General features: G+C 31.4%; 1 protein-coding gene and 1 long non-coding RNA gene across 2 annotated transcripts in view; both read left to right on the plus strand.

Moving 5' to 3' along the window:
- LOC126265108 (uncharacterized) overlaps positions 1-19,472 on the plus strand; it is a 138,865-nt gene that overhangs the window by 77,922 nt on the left and 41,471 nt on the right. The window contains exons 2-3 of the long non-coding RNA XR_007547653.1: positions 2,285-2,311; positions 14,684-14,714. This is a non-coding gene — a long non-coding RNA (uncharacterized LOC126265108). The remainder of the gene's footprint in view (positions 1-2,284; positions 2,312-14,683; positions 14,715-19,472) is intronic.
- LOC109594930 (leucine-rich repeat-containing protein 15-like) lies at positions 18,179-19,266 on the plus strand. Its single transcript, XM_020010196.2, has one exon. It carries the CDS (start codon positions 18,206-18,208, stop codon positions 19,202-19,204), a length of 999 nt encoding a protein of 332 aa, XP_019865755.2. The 5' UTR covers positions 18,179-18,205; the 3' UTR covers positions 19,205-19,266.

Consider the following 19,472-nt stretch of genomic DNA (forward strand, 5'->3'; position numbering starts at 1 on the left):
CTCCGCCGATGTTATAACAAGCATTGATAAGTGTGCATAAACCTCAATTTTAGATACAATAAAGGCTACGAAACGCAACGAGCCATGCACACAGCGCCCATAGATTTCCCATTAGGCGCGACTGAAGTGTCGGAAGTAGGTTCGCGGCCCCCTGCTTCGACAACTTCACGGCTAAACTTTCACCTTTACTATATATTAGGCTGCGCCACCACTCTTTCTCAGTCTTGCCTTCCTCTTCCTTTTTTCCTTCCATGCGCCCTTAGATTATATCGCAGAAGGCGCCGTTCTACTTAATCCGGTAATTTAGGCTCGAGGAAATCTATATTCTTGATAGCTTATTGCTTTACATCCATTTATAAAATTGCTCATTATTATTTCTTATTTATACTGAAGAAAAAGATGAAAAATCATCGGCTGTCGGAGAAAGCAAACTAAAAGGTTTCAGGATAAAATATCAATTGAACAAAAAAAGTACATAATAATTGGGCAGACTAGACATATTTAATATATATTAGGTTTAGTGTCATACATGTATATCGAATGTTTCTGAATGATTGGATGAGATCTATGTAGTAAGACAAATACTTACTAGTACTTAGAAGTACTTCTGTTCCCATATATGAAATCTGTCTCCCTCGAACACTTCGCACTCTCCAACTAATAAAACTGTAATATTCGGTATAATTAAATTTGTACGTGCGTTTCAGAATATTGCGAATAGACGTTCCCATCGCGGAACTTTTTTACCGTGCTACATTTCGCCAGACGCCTGCTCCTTCAACCTGTCCGTCACACTAACACGTAACACAGCGACAGTCCCCGTAGCGAAGGGAGAGAACTGGCCGGAAGGCACTTCAGGTGAAGCTACTACATCTTTGATCGCATTATTAACGTCTAATCGTTGCGAGTCGTGACAGTTGCTAATCCTGTAATGGGCTTCAAAGTCCCCGAAGTTGAGGGCGATAACGCGTATTACAGCCTTGACGTTGCCATTTATGATTCAGCAGCCGATCCATGGTTTAAGGCAATTACCACTTGGGGGTAATAGGATTTATCAGACTTACCTCTTGGCCACCAATGCACCCTGAAGACTAATGCAACATCTCAAAGAATCTAGTATTTTTCCTGGTTTAAGCTGAATCTCCAAGGAATTTTGGAACAAATGACAGTTTTTTAATAACGAAAAGGTTTTCTTACTTTCTGATGCTGTGGTTGAAATTTATAAAAAAATATTACAAATGTAATATTAAGTGAAGGGAAATATTTCATAAGTATAGTTTGTGAATTAATACAAATAAAGAAAACAATCTTACAATCGAATGCCTCCAGCAAAACATTCCTAAGATAATTAAATTAAAAAACAATTAAGACGGGACTCAATTGCGGCGATTCAGCCTCTGTTCCTCTGATTGTTTGATAAGTAAATAAGCGTTTCTAATCAGACAAATAGATAATGGCATTTGGATTAATTAGAAAATATTTACCTCGGGGAACCTACTATTATGCAAATTGTTCGCCATACGCATTTCAATATCTAGCGTGTCTTATCTGCGAAATTTAAATACAAATCTCATAACTTCCAATAGCCTACTTCTGATAGTGTAATTAGTGGAATGATGGCACGGCATAATTTATGCCTGTCACGCTTGGCAAAAGGAAAATCACTGTACACTTTGAATTTAAATTAATTAGCATATATTCGTAGGGTGGGAAAATCCAATAAGAAATATTAGCAATGAATAAAAGCTTGAACTTTTTAACTTGGTGGTTGTACCTGCAATTAAAATACACCAAAAGATGTTTAATAACTGTAAAGTTACGACTTCTTCATTTACTTTTTCAGCAAAACTCTAAGTTTTTAAAAGCGCACTCTTTACCGATTGTTCAAGTGCCGTTCTGTACTTTGTATAAAATATTCTATTATGTGCATTTTGACTGACACTAGACACTTCATCACGCAGCATTCATTTAAGAAAACAATTCGAATTTTGCTCCTTATTATTCTATTTACGTTTCCCCTTTTGTCCTTTTGTTCTGTTTCTTATGATACTTGATTACCATTGATAATTTATCATTCTTTATTGCCGCCGGAAACCAAGTAGTTATAGAAAAAGGCTGTTCGCTGATTTTCTAGATAAACAGTTTAACGTGATTAATATTCGGAGATATAAATCTCTTTGTACAAATTGAGGCTGCAATTAATTTAGAATTTAGTCGTACAATAGAAGTTTGAGTGTATTTAATGTTGATGAAAGTTAAATAATTTATGTTCCTTTTGTTTCAGGGATTAGGAACACAAATAACGTTAAAGGTAATATCAATCATCTAAATTTATATATAACATTTTTTTTATTAAACAATTACATATTGTTGTATATTTTCTTCTTCTGAAAACAAGAAATTTTGCTAACTTCACAACGAATAAATCACTTTTAAGTGGATTTAAGACGAGTATAATTAATTTAACCCCACAACGAGCATTATACCGGGTTAATGCATGGAAAATATGGTTGTGTGAGTAAAGGACGGGGGGAAATCATAAAACCTTTGACAAAGTTAAATCCAATCCCCCGAGTACGAACGAGACAGTTGTTACTACTTTGGTACGTGATCACTTCCAGTCTGGGTCCCGCACTCAAAGAGCCATATATTCCCGTCCTCCAGAGCGCGCAAAAAACTCGCAGCCGCGCGTCCCCATAAATCGCGGCCGCTCACACATCTGGAGCGTCGGCGGTCCGTGACCGGATCCAGATTTCGGTGTCGTCGCACACACAATTTGAGGAAGTATCGGCGGCGGCTACGTCACAGATATCGACTTCGGAGGAGGCATCAAGTGGCGGCCGTGCGGAGCTTTCGGCGGTGTGTGCCGCCGTGCCGTGGTCCCACACCTCTAGTGCCGCGATCAATGAACCGAGTGGCGGAGGCGGCGGCGGGCCCTGCATGCCGCCCATACCGGTGGTGTTCCTGCTATCGTCGCGAAATATTCTTTACTAATTAGTATTCTGAAAGAAAACTTTTGATTGATTTTGTTAGGTGACAATTATTATAGGTTTTGTTCTATTATTTACCAACACAACAATCAAGCATCATAATGTGCATCAGTATACCTTGCATTATAATATATTAACGAAAATAATAATAATATAAATCTTAAAATTCTTAATTTTAATAGAAGTCTTTGTTATCTTATTATGACTTATTTTTAACTTGATTTCAATTATGTCAAAAACAATTTCATTTATTATTATAAGTCAGATTTTAAAAAAATTAGCTACCTAATTTTATAATAAAAAAGCAAAATTTTAGATTACTGTCAATATATTGACTTTAGCTGATATTTATGAGTTAAAAATGTATTAAGTTGATTTATTTCAATGTTGGTAACCTAACAATTTTTTTCCAATTTCATCTGAAGAAACTATATCAATATGCAAAATACTGATTAAAAAATATTAGATATTTTAGAATATATTGCATATCTCGTTTAGTTTTAGAGGCTTAGTAAACTTCTTTATGTGCTATTGAAAGGTATATTTAAGCACACATTTTTACATAGAAGATTTTCTATATAAGACAAACAATAAATAAAATAAATAAAATAATAAAAATATTTTATTTATTAGTTATTTTTTAATCGATTGAACTGACAGCATATACTAACAGTTTAATTGTTCACTGTAGTCACTAATGACACTATTCAATTATACATTTTAAAAACATTTTAATAAACACTAATCTGATATTAACTAACACGTAAGCTATCGGATATTCTCAGTTAGTTTAAAAAATTATAATAATTCATTAGAACATAGTGATTTTTAATTTGGTACAAACTTGTTAGCATTTTTTTTTTTTAATTTTATATGTTTTTGAACAATATTATATTCAAACAAGTTATTTTTTATTCATAAAAAAACTACGTAATCAATTTTTCCTTACAAATATCGTGAAACTCGGTGTGATGCAGAGAATATTTTTTTCTTATATAAATTTATCTAGATTTTAAATTTTAAGGGTAATTAATATCAAATTATAAATAAAAATGTTACAAGAACCCATATTATATGAACTACACCATTTATTTATTTCAGAATAAATAAAAAAATATTTAAAAATCTTTTTCGTCACCCGCAATTATAATAATTACTTAGAAGACAGCAGTAGACAAACAAAGGAAATGATACAGTAAACAGACATTAAATTTACCTGATATACTAGCAACATTCACATTAATGATGGCAGGTGGTATTCTATTCACTATTGATTTTACACACAACAAAACCAGATAAAATATTAATGTGTATTCGATTAATATGATTCAGTTACGCTGTTTGGCAGCACGCCTATTATATGGAGTTGTATACTACCTTTCTTCCTTCTATACAAGTAGAAGGATAAGTTTTAATCATTCAAATGAATATAAATTTAAGATTCTCAAACTTGTTTTAATTAAATTCTACGACTTGAATGTTTTCCCTAAATGTTCTTGGACTAATTTGCTTAGTATATCATTTTACATTCCAAAATTAAACATTCCCCCTATATGGAAAATTAATGAATTTAATTATAAATAACTAGAGGAAAACAACTACGAACGTTATCAGAGCCTTAGACCAGATGTTTAATATAAATTTTCCGGCCTAGTGTACATTAATATCCAGTCATATAAAAGAGAAAGTACATTTTATGACAAGTGCTGTACTTCTTAAATTAATGACATATTTTGAAAATATTAATAAAAATATAAATGGTGTAATGTTATTATTTATATTTAAATAATTAGATAAATTCTAAATTTTTGAACAATGATAAAATAAATAGTTTTTATTATAAACAGGAAATTTTATTTGGCATTTATCAATCAATACGCAGAATTTTTCTCAAACCACGTTACAGGATTCAACGCGGGACGGGCGCCCTCTAGCGATAGGGGGACGTAACGCGTTCTTATCGGGCATCGTGATTGCAGGATCCGTCGGCGTCGCAGGGCGTCCATGGATTCCGACGCCTCCGACGCATCGCGTAGATTTCGTTTTTCCGATAGCGCGATTTTCCCTCTACGCCTGTAGTTCGATTATGTGCCACCAGACGTCAGGAGCTGTATTAAAATTATAAATATTTCTGGCTTGAATTTTTAGCCTCAATCATAAAAGTACATTGCGTATATTTAAATAATTAAATAAAATATTAAAATATTTAAAATAGATTTTCGATACTTAACAAAAATATATTTAAATCAAAATAGCATAAATCACGTATAACAGGAGAAAGGTATTTAGGGTCATCGTAAACTTTTAATAAGAATTTTTGACGCTTTGAAAATTATGTAGTTCCTTTTATTAATTTTAGTTAGTTATTAGTTAGTCTGTATTTATTTATTTATTCATTGTTACAATCAAGAATTAATTAAAAAATTTAAAAAATGAAAATATATGTTTTGGAAAAAATAATTAAGTTTTTCTGAATATAAAACGGTTTGAACATTTGTTTCATAATATTATAATTATATAAATAGATATCCCTTTACTTAATTGTGAGTATGTCCTCTACTTCTCCGAAATTCGGCGCAACGTTAAGACATTGATTGCATCAACCGGCTGATCAAGTCTTGGAGTACATTATTCCATTCTCTCTGAAGCTAATTCTTGAAGATTATTTCCGGGTTTCAGATTTCTCATGCGTCGCCCGAATGTCCTAAGGATGTTCTATCGGATTCATATCAGGACTATTCGCTGACCACACCATAACCCCCAAATTATGCTCTTCAAAGAAATTTGGAGTGTGTCGTCTTGCGATAGTTATTTTGTTGTAAAGTGAAATTTGATCCACACTGATTCATGAATGATCCTACTCCAAAAACTCTTCTCGCAGCCACAGTTGTATTCAAATATCGTTTTCCTCAGCATCTATAGACTCTTTATCGTACGACATTTCATCTTAAACAAAGTCTGGATTAATCTGTAGAGAGAACCTGACTCCTTTGGTTCATGTTTCAGTTAATGTGTAGATTAGAAAAGTTTCTTCTCATTCTCCTGTGTGCTCTAGTTAATTCAGGAACAACAGCTGTACATCTTGAATATAAATTGGCTTCATGAAGTCTGTTACGTACGGTTTGAATAAATAAATGTGTCCCTGTGGCCATAAAGTGAAGGTTTCCTAACTGGCGACCTGTTCTTCTTCGCTCTTGAATTGACATCTGAACCAAATGTCGATCTTCTCGAAACTTTTCCGTTCTAATGTTTTAAGAAAATTTTGATTTTAATAAATTTAATTCATATTTCAAAAACAACCGTTTGCATTAATACATATATTTATTTATTTTTGAAATAAAAATACTACTTAGTTCCAGCTATTAGCTAATTTCATTTAGCTCATTCTCATGTTTTTTAAATAATTGTTCTATTCTAAAGATTAAGGCTTTCGAGATCATTGTTTCCATATCTATAAACCCGATCAAATATAGATATGGAATTGTTCTATGTTACTGACTTGATTGGTAATTTATAAAAACGTTATCCCCATTGTCAATGCATAGATTTAGAAAATTTTCGTAGAATCACTAACATTGCCGTCTAAAATAGGAAGGAGCACCATTATGCATATACCAAAAGTCATGTCTTTTGTCCACTGTGATATCTTCAAAAAACTCGTATAGTTGTGTCTCTACAAGTAGAAGATGCATTTCTCCACTCAAATTACTAGAAAGAAAAGTGTTACGTAGTAGTATATTTCATAATGTTGTAGCCCAAACATTTATTTTAAAGGAATGAATTTTATTACATTAAGTTTTTCGTCAGACCAAACATTTGTGCATATTAAAAACACCATTTCTGATGAAAGTTGTCTCATCAGGCTAAATTATTTTTGATAAAAATGTGTAGTCGTGTTCTTGACGAGCTCTGTGCCATTGATGAAATTGCAAGCTTAACGGCTTATTGACAGTAGTAAGGATGCAGCAGTCTTCTTTTGCAGTTCTCCAAATTACCCATCGCGATATTTTAGATTGTTGTAAAAACGTCTTGTACTAATAGTTAGATTTACATCAGGAAAATGTAAGATATTCTCCTCATTTACAAATGTTCTTGAACTTCCTCTATCTGTGATTTTAGTTATTAATGTACTGTTTCACGTAAACATCGCACAGGAAAAATTATTTTGTAATTAGATAAATATCCACTAGGATAATTTTCTGCATATCATCTTATGTTATAATAGCACGTGCGCTTCCATTACATACGTGTTAATAACATATGAACATATGCAGAGTTTGTGTTCATTATTTTAATGGAATATCCTTGTACTATTACTAAATGCAAACAAAAAAATCAATATACGTACGAACATTTTGTTTGGAAATCACTGACAATTTTCAAACATTAAACCTGAAATATAAAAAATAAAAATGTTATAATTAAAATTTTTTTAAGAGTATATTTTTCTCTAAATTGTGTAATGAATATGAAAAGCTAAAATAAAAAAAAAAATTAGTGGGAAAAAAATAAAGTGCGAAATAAAGTAAAACTACAAGAATCTCCTGTACTGTATCATTATCAAAAAAGTTTATTAAATAACTCATTCAAAATAATACCTTCCAAATTTAAACACCAAGATTGTACCAAAATTAACACAAATACGAGAAAAATCAATTTTTAAAACCCTTTGTATATATTCCTCATGGAGGATTTATCATCTTGACCATCTCCCCCCACCCAGAATACGATTCTGGAAATGAGTTACAGATATAATCTTATTAAGGCACGACTCAAGTGTCTTTCATTCTTATCCGACACTTAACACCCTCGTAAATGTTGGTAATCGGCCAGGAATAATAGAATACACATTTACTGCTTACACACGCTTTCAAGCCGACTGGATGCAATTGTTGGTCCCACTGTTCCTGCTTAGTTTTAGGAGCTACTCATATTTTCTACATTGTGCCACTTGGCGCTGGATAAAGTGGCTTTTTATCTTACGAAGTGCGATAAAATCTTATAACCTGGTTTCCAACATCTTTTGGTACATGGACCCAGTCGTTTCATTACCATTACATTTTTATCCTATAGGATAAAGCACCACTAAATGTTTAATTGTGTTTATAATGTATAACTGTTCAAATTTGAATAAGTGCCAATAAATGTACCTTAACTTTTTTCTATGAACTCACGAAGAATATACTCTAAAAGGCTTAGATACTAAACTCAGTCATATTCCTTGACTGAGTTTAGTAAGTATATTTTGAACATGTCTGTTGGTGGTGCAAACCTTGAACATTTACTGTGTATTCGTTTAATATAAAGGTATTTCCTGTTTAAAATTAAATTTTTACACATCAAGCAAACGGAATATATTGCTTCGACCATAGACTTGATATCAAATGTCTTGTCCTGCTTTTCAACATATCCTAATACCGTAAAATTTCATCGAGTCAATAAACAATATATTATTAGTAAATACATAAATACTTTTTACAAGGTAATAATACTTTAACCTGACAATTGTTTGTAAAATAAACAAATATATATATTGCTAAAATGATGTATTACAAATAAATGGATTTAAATTTTAAACTTAGTTTGTGACATTATTATTTCCAAAAACTAAATTGTGTATAAAATAAACTGGGTCATTTATCAATTAATGTTACAAGCAATTAGATTCTCAAATGGAATTAGAGACGTAAGTTAAAATAGAAGAACGTTTTAAAATGCTCAAGACCCTCTGAATATTTAACAGTGTGCAATTAAACCTGAATTAGAACTCTTATTTTAAGAATTATTATTTATTAAAAATTAATTACTGAGTCGCTTTTAAAAGTCGTTCGGTGCGGCACTGAACAATTGAGCAAAATGAAAAACGAGTAAGACTACAGTTAAAGTCAATTACAAATCTGGAATAATCGAATTAACTCTATAAATACGAGTTAAATTTGTTACTGAAAATCTAAATTTATACAAGCTCTCTTAATTGCCAAGTTGCAAATCTGAATCCGGCAATTAAAATAAAATTTCTTATTACTGCTACGAGTCAGGAACAACACGAAATGTTCACGATGCATACATTTTATTTAACAACTCCGTTAAATATTTTAAGTATTTACTAATTCCATTTATCAGATCGGAATTTATAAATGAACAACAAAGATGTTTTATATCGACATTAATTTTCTTTCACATAAACTTCTTCACACGCCTTCCTTATCCTCTTTTATCTGAGCTTTTTATATGTGAAACTTGGTAAATAAACATATTTTACACGATAGTAAATTCGGTAGTTTTACAGTTTCATTCAGGTTACTTTCCACTTGAAAACGTTTTGTTGGATCAATGTATAAACGAAGCTGGCTTGCATGTTACGCTTTTGTTTTATTTGAGAATTTCCTTGTTTTCGTTATTTCGAGTTTGGGACATTCTATTGTTTTATTTTGTACACATTTTCCGGAAATGCAATTGAAACTTTTACATTGACTTTCTTATCTTTTTGTACAATGCGGTTTTCTTGTATTATTTCTCTCCGATATTCTACAAATTTTGCTAAGTTAATGTTATTTCCATCATTCACTAACTGTTAGAATTTGTATGTAAATTTCATTGTATCCGCATTCGCATTTATTTACAAAATGGTTAGGTTGACGTTGTGCTTTTTTGTTTTACGCTTTGAAATATAAATTACGGTTACCAGTTGTAAACTTAACATTTCCCTTGGATGGTGTGTGTTACGGGTAGGAGTAAGCTTGTAGCTCAAGACAATAATTTGATTAAACTAATTAAAACTGTTTAGCAATTTAATTTTCGAATGGTGTTGTATCAGTTCCAACAATTCGAGGCAGAGGCGAAGCAAAGTACACCGAATAAGAAAAGCTCGTGCGTCGCAGTATAATTAAACGACGTAGACTACACTAATAAGATTGTCGAAATGAAGGCGCCGCTGCTTTTAACTATCTTGGTCCTATCTTCAGCTATATAGAGAATGCAACTTATGTTACATTTAAATTTAAACATTTGATAAAATTTCGCTTTCCGGTGGTGATTTTGCCTCGAGCAATTTTTAAGACAATTACATTATCTTTTTATTTTATTTAATTAGGGTATGTTTAACGAGATAAATTTTACTTCAGCAAATTTAGAATATAGTTATTCATCGTTAACTATTTGAGTTTTGTAATTTAATTATTTCCTTAATAATTATTTAGATGTCTTACCTGTGATAAAGTCATGATGCATTATTAAGTGGGGCTATTTGGGGGGTTACCCGACACGTCACAGAGAAACTAAAGCAAAATTATGTTGCATTATCCAATAAATTAGTAGGGCAACTCCGGCATCAGCTTGGATACAGGAATTCCCCGGGGTGGTCGGGGGAAGGACGGCGAATTTCGTGTGTTTTCATATCGTATTATCCTAGTTTATGCGTCAGTACACAACTCCTTACTTATGCCGTTGTTCTCATTAAGGATAAAATCACTACAGGAAAGCTCCCACACTGGCTTAAAGGTCTTTCGCTGTACTAGCTGCGCGGAGCCAATGACATTTCGACAAGAAATTACTTTCGGAATAATTATTCACGCCATTCCGCCGCAATATTCAAACTTTGACGATCCGCAATGGACTTTGCAGCATTAACTTATTGTTAATATTGTGCCGTTTATGATGGTTTACATTTAACCAAATAATAAGGGACTGGGATCCAAGTACTTTTAAAACTTAACACATTTATTAACGATAATTTCGACACAACATATGTTTCCACTCGCACACTATATAGAGTAGAAATGGATAATACTTATTATACAGTGTGTACACTTTAGTATACTTTTATATTCCAGCACACAAATTTTGTGGTACAGAACACAATTCGCTCCCTCCTTCATTTTTTTATGTAATGCAGTTAAACTTTCCTTTTTTTCTGCTGATTAATTTCGGCGGCACCCTTGTACCTTATTTAAATTTAATTTACATAATTCGCCATTTTTCACACACAGCACTGTGTAAAATATGTTGCCAAAGTTGTAATCTTCCCTTTGCTTTCCTTTTATATTATCTTAATTCACCAATTTTACCTCCGCGTACGAATTCTGCGGAATAAGAAGACATTATAGGGACGCGCAACGACAGGGCGGTAATTTTCTATAAAGCAACAAGGGGGTTTAAGAACGCGTGAGCTGTTAAGTCACAATAACCAGCAGTAATTCTCTCGCGGAACAATGCCTCGAATTGTTAGCTGTATCGTACGTTTACGGGGGCTCCGCGTGGAAAAATGGAATATTGTTAATTTAGTCGCAGATTTACTTTTGTCAGTCGAGAATTGTGCACAGACTTTTACCCGAACGGAAGTCGCTGCATTTGAATGGGAACATCCGTGCCTGTAAACGTGAATTTAAAAAGCTTTCAACCTCTATTTTTTGGATTCATTCACAGGTACATGCGAAATAGTAAGATTGATTTATGTACCCGAAAAGGGATCACATTCGGAGCAACACATCGATGTAATTATAAAACAAGGGAGTCCAGTCCCATGGCAGCACAACGGCTCCGTTGTTTTTATGAAATCTGAATGCCGACACGAACCCCACCTAAAATACACACAGCAAACATTAGCATGCCACGCGAACCCCTAAAAATACAGTACGCTCCACTTACACTAAAATATTTTACTATATGTTTTCGACGCACTAATAAATTCACAAAAATTTATACAGTCATAACATGGTTTAATTGTACCATTAATTAAATTCTTTATCATAGATATTGTCGTGGGCATGCGGAAGCGTGCTGTTGCCCGATATGAGGGTCGAATATTTTTTCATGGTATTACATGCAGTTTATCTTAAAATACAAGGTAAGCTTTTTATTAATATGATTAATATCTGAACACGCCCCGACCTATCGGCGACATTTTGTTTTATTGCTGCATAACTCACCACTATACAAATAAAACGGTTGTTTGTCCAGGAGGTTATTCTAACAGTTTTCATAGGTCAAAATTAATTAATAATGACCCAAAATGATTAAAGCTGATGTGATACTCACAAGGTTTATATTGTTTTTTATTGTACTGGTCATAAAAACATACATGAAGAAACCATATGAAATCAGATTTTTTTTAAGTTACTGAGGTGCAGATTTTACTGAAAATGTTTTATCGTGAAGTTAGAACTGACGATGGTTGTTTTGTCGAACAAAATCTTCAGCAATTTCGCCGAGAGCTAAAGTGCTATTCCTTGTTGCCTGGGTATTTCGATAATTAATATTGCAATATCATTTCAATCTCATTATCCCATTTACACTTTCAGATTTAATTTTGCTAATTCGATTCTGTCATACAAATTAGCATTTCGTCACTGGACGAATTGATCCAATTAATTGTCAAATGATGCGAATATTGAGCTTAATGTATTCGTAATAATCCTGATTGAGCACTATTGTGAATTAGTAATTTTAAACTCTGTTATTATTTAGTGCAAATATTATTAGTTAATCAAAAAATGAACATTTTCATTTACAAAACTTATTCAGTGTATATTTAATTAATAAATATAAATATATTTAGTACATATTTAAATATAAATATATTATATAAATATAGTCAAATATTAATTATGATTATAAAATCTTAATGTAAACATGATGCTCTTTGACAAAAACCGAGTTGAATTAATTAGATTTCACTTACAGATGTAGTCGCAAATTAACGTTTACTTTAAACCCACCGTGAACGATAAATAATCACTTTAATACTTAAATAGAAAAATCTCATTGTGCAAATTACCAGACTGCCTTAATGTACTCAGCATTATCGAGCTAAATATCTTAAAGGCAGTCCGTATTTATAACTAAGCATTTACAAAGTAATCGGTTTATGTCTGGAAATTGAATTCAACTTCTTTTGATGGCATTCGGAATTTACTGAACAAACATTACGATTGCCTGTAAACATTGATGTACCGCTTTTAAGTAGAATATCTATCAAACGTATGTTCTGATCGAAGTTATGTCCAATAAAACACGACAAATGTAGTTAAAACTTGACTATTTACATACAAAAAATTTATTTGGTAACGGTAAAACATATTTTGACTTATCCTCAACAAAATAATATTAATATGCAGAATGTCAAAAATTAAATTGTATTTCAGTAATTTTTCATATATAATCGACGATCATATTCTATATTATAGAATCTGTCACCGGTATTTTATTATTTGCTATTGCTATTATTTTATTATTTGATTACTTTTAGGTATTCTAGTTAAATTAGAGAGTACTATAGTTCTCCTAAAATATTTTATTTCTTAAATTTTCTTATTTGGGACATAACGGGGATTTTATATATTCCTTGAAGAGTAAAATACTTTGCGCGTCTTTTGAAGTGGATAATTTGTATTATTGAAAAAATTAGAATATTGTATGATATTGCAACAAATATATTATCAAAATAAGTTTTAATAAACTATGTAATCTCGTGCATATATTAAACAAAATTGCGTCAACAACAAATTTTTTAAACCAAATTCCTTGAGAAAGTAAAACAAAATTATGTAATTAAAATGAAAAAACCATATTAACAATATTAACCACTATATTTTCCCAATCTGTACTTACTCGGTCCCACCTCACTCTCCACCCTTCACCTTGATCTCTTCTCCATGAGCATTAGAAAGCTCATCCAAATTTTAAAACTGGTGGTTTTGGCAGTAAAGTGAAAAGAAGACGAACCCTTACGTGTTCAATTGGATTCAAGTCTGATGAACGCGGAAGCTACTGCATCCAAGTAATGAACCATTACGGCTCATCAGTGAACAAACAATTACGGCATTCGGATGAAGTTTATACACGGTGTTCGTTATCCCATGCTGTGCGAGCAACCCGCTACTCCCTTCTTCGAAACATCTGGCTCTAAGGCTAGCTTCAATATTTTGACCGCCTAGGACTTCAAAGAATATTAAATATTAAATCTATTTAAACGAAATTTTCGTAGTGTAATTAGTATAATAGTAGTAGTAATTTTTTCAACATTTGTTGAATAGAAATAAATGGACTAATTTAAAGTGTCTTTCAATAAACAGTATATTAAATTATATTATTTGAAAAATACATAATATATTTATAGCATTCCCTATATTGTTTTATTTTTTATAAAATAAATACGATTAATATTATCATAATATTTTAGCAGTAAAAATTGGTTATAAAAATTACTTAACGATGTTATTTGAAATGTAATAGTAAATGGGTTTTCTATAATAAATTCTGACAGTAACTTTTAAATTTGGAAACTACTTTATAATGAAATAAAACTGTAAACTTTGTAATTCGTTAGAATTTCATGTACAATGCTGAAGTAGTTTATTTCTAATTACAGTAATGAAGGAGTATAAAATTTTGAATGTAAATTATTCACAGAACTTTTATATCCCGATTAACCATTTCGGTGAATTTGAATTTTTATGATAATGAAGCAGTAAAATATTTATATTTTGCAATAACCCAAGATTTAATAGAGCATTTTGTCTAGGAATTGTGTTTCAATTAAAGTTTATTTGCATAGAATAATTGATGGTAATGTCTAGTTGTATGAATTGTAATACGGAGTATTAATTAATTGTATGTATGAATTTAAATTAAATTATTTCTGTAGTTAAACATAGTTTAACGACATAAATTCTTAACGAAGTCATTTTTTCCAGACATCAAAGGTTTAATGGCGAACTTTAATTGGTAAGTGAACCACCTTTTAATTCCATCATAAAATATGCAATTCTCAATGTAACAATTTGTTATTGCGCATAAAATCTGTTTATAGTTAACATATTTTAAAAGTGTTCATATAATTTTATGAATATGGTCGTATTCTTCATTGAAGTCATTATTCTGCATTACTCATAGTTATTCAGTACATTGTTTGCATTACGATTATAATGAACATTTTAATTTCTAATTATAATATTTATTAAAGTCAGATTATTTCATTAAGTCGAATATATTTGAATTATTATTAATATAATAGTAGTTTTATAATAATAATATTTTGTCCAACAAAATACATAAAACATGACAATTGTAACAACACAGTCTACAAAAAAAAATATGTATAAATAAATTATAACAATAATAAAATAATAACAGACATAATCACATCAACTAAAGTTATAGAAAAATATTATATGTCAATAATATAATTAAAAAATAATAATCTTAGTAACGGAACAGACAATAAATATTCACAAAAAAGGAAACGACAAACTAAGAAAATAGATAACGTGTTCAAACACTAGGTAGATAGTCACGTGACGAGCAGTATGTGTATGAAAAGGTGTTGAAATTGCCATTGATGTCGTTCTAAATGAAAGCGCGTTATGGAGAGCGGCGTACAAAGAGATGTTATCCGAAAATGAACCGTTTTATAGGAAGCAACATTGAGTCGTGTCCTATTTCCATCAAGATTTGCACATAAACGCCCGTTGTCTTTCAACAAAGGGACGCGAAGAATACCTAATGGCGAAACTGTTTCGTTTAGATGTGTGACGAATTTTTAGTTGGTAAATAGAAGATTGATTCCTGCTTAATAGATTCAGCCATAATTGATTGAATAATATTTTTAATTTCTTGCGAATAAAATTTAATAATAATAATTTAATATTAAACTTGCCTATTAACTATGTTACTCAACTAAACTAATTGTATGACAACTACCATTGTGATATATTCATCTTGTTAAGCGAATATTATTTTAATTCCGACTCCAGTTTACATAACAAATCTGCGGTCTCCACCAGATACAGATAAAACATACACTTAAGACCAGAGGGTGCGCGAGGGTAGTCATAATTCTGTTGTTTTGTCTCGTGCGAAAATTTAATTAATAGGGACTCGGATTCAGATTGCGGGGAACGAAGTTACACTCGTATATTTATCTTAAGTATTAAAGTGTTAATAGGATCCCGCGAACGTTGCCGGGAGTGCAGATTAAGAAAGGGTTTGGTGTGCCTTTAAAATGTAACCGGCGACGAATTAAGAGAGGCTATTTGTTTATGCGGTGCAATACAAGCTTTTCTTAGTCCAATGAAAATTTAAATAAGATATATTGTCAAATGCAACAGAGAAATGTTATTAAAGCAACACTTTCATACTTTAAATATTTTTTTTATTTTTTATACTAATTTATATTATACAAATAAATAAATTTCCATACATTTGAATTCCATTTAATTACTTGTCAAGAATATTAAATTAAACTCGATAATAATAATTTGAAATCATTATATACAACAACAAATCAGTTCATAATTTCGAAACATTTAATTCAATTTAACTTTCATCAGACATTTTAATTTTTGTGTTGTACTGTTAGCAGATAGGGGAGTACATTCGCATCGAATGTTTGTGTGTTCCAGACACTTATAAATGTTGTTTCTTCGTAACGGGTTCCGGGTTATCGTTTACATTGTAGATAAAAATTTTAATTTAATTTGCCTCTTTGATGTGCGCTTACCCAATTTAGATTCAACGAAAGTCCATTATGTCGTCAACTACAGAAAGGATTAACAGGCGCATCGGTTTTCATCAATTACCCAGGAGAACTTTCAAATGCTTTAGGCCATTTTTAATACTAGGTTGCACTGACTCTAGGTTTTCGTTTTTACATATTATCAATAATGCAGAAACGATGAAATTTGTAATTGATTGTAAAATTTGGAATGACATAAAATAATACGTTCCCTCTTGAATTATAATAACAAATTATAGATTTGTACAAGTAGTGCCAGTAATCTATGTCATTTCATAATTTATGTTATAAGCCGAATTCAATTTTATTCGCCTGGCGCTTTTATTGACAATCCATTCTTTAGTGTAATTCAGCCATTCTTCGAAATTTATGGGTATTGCTTTGCTACATTGTACATCAAGGCATATGGTTACCACTTTATATTGTCGCTGGAAGCTGAATCAGATTTAAAGAAATTTATCACGTCGGCATACACACTCCATGTACTTACGCGTTGTAACATTTGTTACTGTAAAACAAATGTGCAGATTAATAATTATAATTTATATAAATAGAAAATATTAAAAATACCAATATTAATAATTGTTTAAGCGAATTAGGTCTATCAAATTTAAAGAACACCCTCAAACGTCCTGGTAATTTAATTGCAAAATAACTTGATTAAGCAGGTGATATGCCTTAGTAATGTTATTATTTATTAAAGGACCTCAAATCAATGTACGGATAGACGTCTAGGATGTCTCGAATACACCACCACACGCCAGTCTCACGTAACATTTAAACACAGGATTTCGAAGCGAATGACTGGTTGAATTACGGGACAGGTAATTCCTTATTATCCTCGGAACAGACGACTTCTTATCCCGCGAATATAATATGCAGATATCTATTGCGGATTTCTGAATCACGGGCCCATAAAGCAGGCGAGATCATATCACAAATCAGATGTCAGCCTCCCGGCAGTATTAAATCGACCAAGTGAATGGTTGAGGTTGAGACATAACTGGATCCATTCATCAACCTAACGGCAGACGTGGCTTATAATGGCTGATTGTAGCCGAGGCTCAGGCAAAATGGGCTCGCTTGGCATTTCGGCGGTGCCAATGTGAGATGGAAATCTCTGGGGCGTAACATTTGGGGACGAATTCAATCTCACTTTTAACAACTGCTATGATAATAACGATGATGATGATCATTATGATTATGTTTGGTTGAATTACTGGCATACTAATGAGAAATTAACCAACAAAATTGCATACTTGTGGCGAGAAAGTATACTACGTATTTTTATATGTCTGGAAATATACTACGTTCTGTTTCTATGTCTGGAAATATTTTAAAACCATTGCAATAAAAATAAAATTATCAATTATATATTATATAATTACATAAAAAAGGAAACATGTTAAAGATTTTATTTTTTAAATTAATTTTGTATTTATATTATATATTGGCTAGTGAGAAATGCACAGATTAATACAAATTTCGATAATTTAACAACACTACTGATAATCTTTAACTTCTTGTTTTTATTTTTTATTTATAGCGTATGATTATTTATAATTACAAATTTCTCGTAACTGTTTACTAATAAAGGTCAGTACTGATATCCTCAGTTTCCTCGTATACATTTTCATAGAACTTCGAATCTTTTATATATATAAGCAAAGTTAAATTTAAAAATATCCAGTATACCTTCAAGATGTTGCCAACTGTATTGGTTTTCACCACCTTATTAGCTTCGGTGTTCACTGAAATTAGTTTTCTAAACGTTGAAGTGAAGGGTTACACCTTGGGCGTTGAGAAATTTAAGAGACGCTTGAAGAACGCTAAAAGTATCTCGGAGTATTTGCCCGAACTTGAAGTCGATAAAATATCAATCGTGGGACAAAATGTCGGTGTCCTGTACGAACAATCTCTTTCAAACCTGGACGCCTTGGACGAGCTTGTGATAGAAGAAAGTAATGTTCGGGAAATAAAAGCAGGTGCGATAAGAAATGTGCCCAATTTGAGAGTTGTATCATTCAAGAAAAATAAACTAGATGAAATTAAAAGTGGAGTTTTCAACAACCTAACAATTTCTACGCTTGATTTGAGTGAAAATCAAATATCTAAAATTGACGGAGATGCTTTTGATAACATGGAAGAGCTACTAGTGATTAATTTGGGATATAACATGATTCGCAAAATTAATAATGATTGGTTTAAGAACACACCAAATTTAATGTACATCAAATTATATCGCAATCACATTGAAGAAATACCCACGAGTGCTTTTAAAAATTTGGGAGGTAATAAACAGGCTGATTATTTAAATACCTCCTTAAGTATTACATTGGATCATAACAATATTAAAAAAATCCATCCTGGAGCTTTTAAGGAATTATCTCGTTTAGACTCATTATGGTTACACGATAATATTCTGAACCACATAGACGAGAATACATTTCATCCATTACAGATTAAAAAACTTACTCTGGAAAACAACGGCATTCAGTGTTTAGAAGGAGATCTTGATAAAATTTTGCCAGCTGAAGAAGTGAAGATTGATCCAAATCCTTTAATATGCAAGTGTATGAGACGCATAAAGGCTTGGGCTGAAGAACGAAAAATGAAAATGGACTTCTTCTGGATTGAAAGTGACTGTATCCTAAAAGATATCGATTCTAGAGTAAGAAGATTGGAATCCTTAAAATTTTAGATCTAAGATATATTTTTTTAATGAAGTGTATAAATATGTAATAATAAAAATTTATCGCCTTATATTAAAAATGTGTTGTTATTTCATACATATATAACTGAATTCATAAAATAGATTTCTTTGATATATAAATTAATGATTCATTTAATTTTTTATTTTATTCAAAAACAATGAATTAACTAAATTTGTGTTTATAACACTATAATCTATTTACTGATACGTGTATGATCTTCTGACTTTTGAATTTGCATATAAACTTAATTATCAT

This window comes from Aethina tumida, chromosome 3, assembly GCF_024364675.1.
Source record: "Aethina tumida isolate Nest 87 chromosome 3, icAetTumi1.1, whole genome shotgun sequence".
Lineage (NCBI taxonomy): Eukaryota > Metazoa > Arthropoda > Insecta > Coleoptera > Nitidulidae > Aethina > Aethina tumida.

Excerpts from the sequence above, each read along its gene's own strand:
- LOC109594930 (XM_020010196.2), top strand. The coding sequence starts at position 18,206 with ATGTTGCCAACTGTATTGGTTTTCACCACCTTATTAGCTTCGGTGTTC.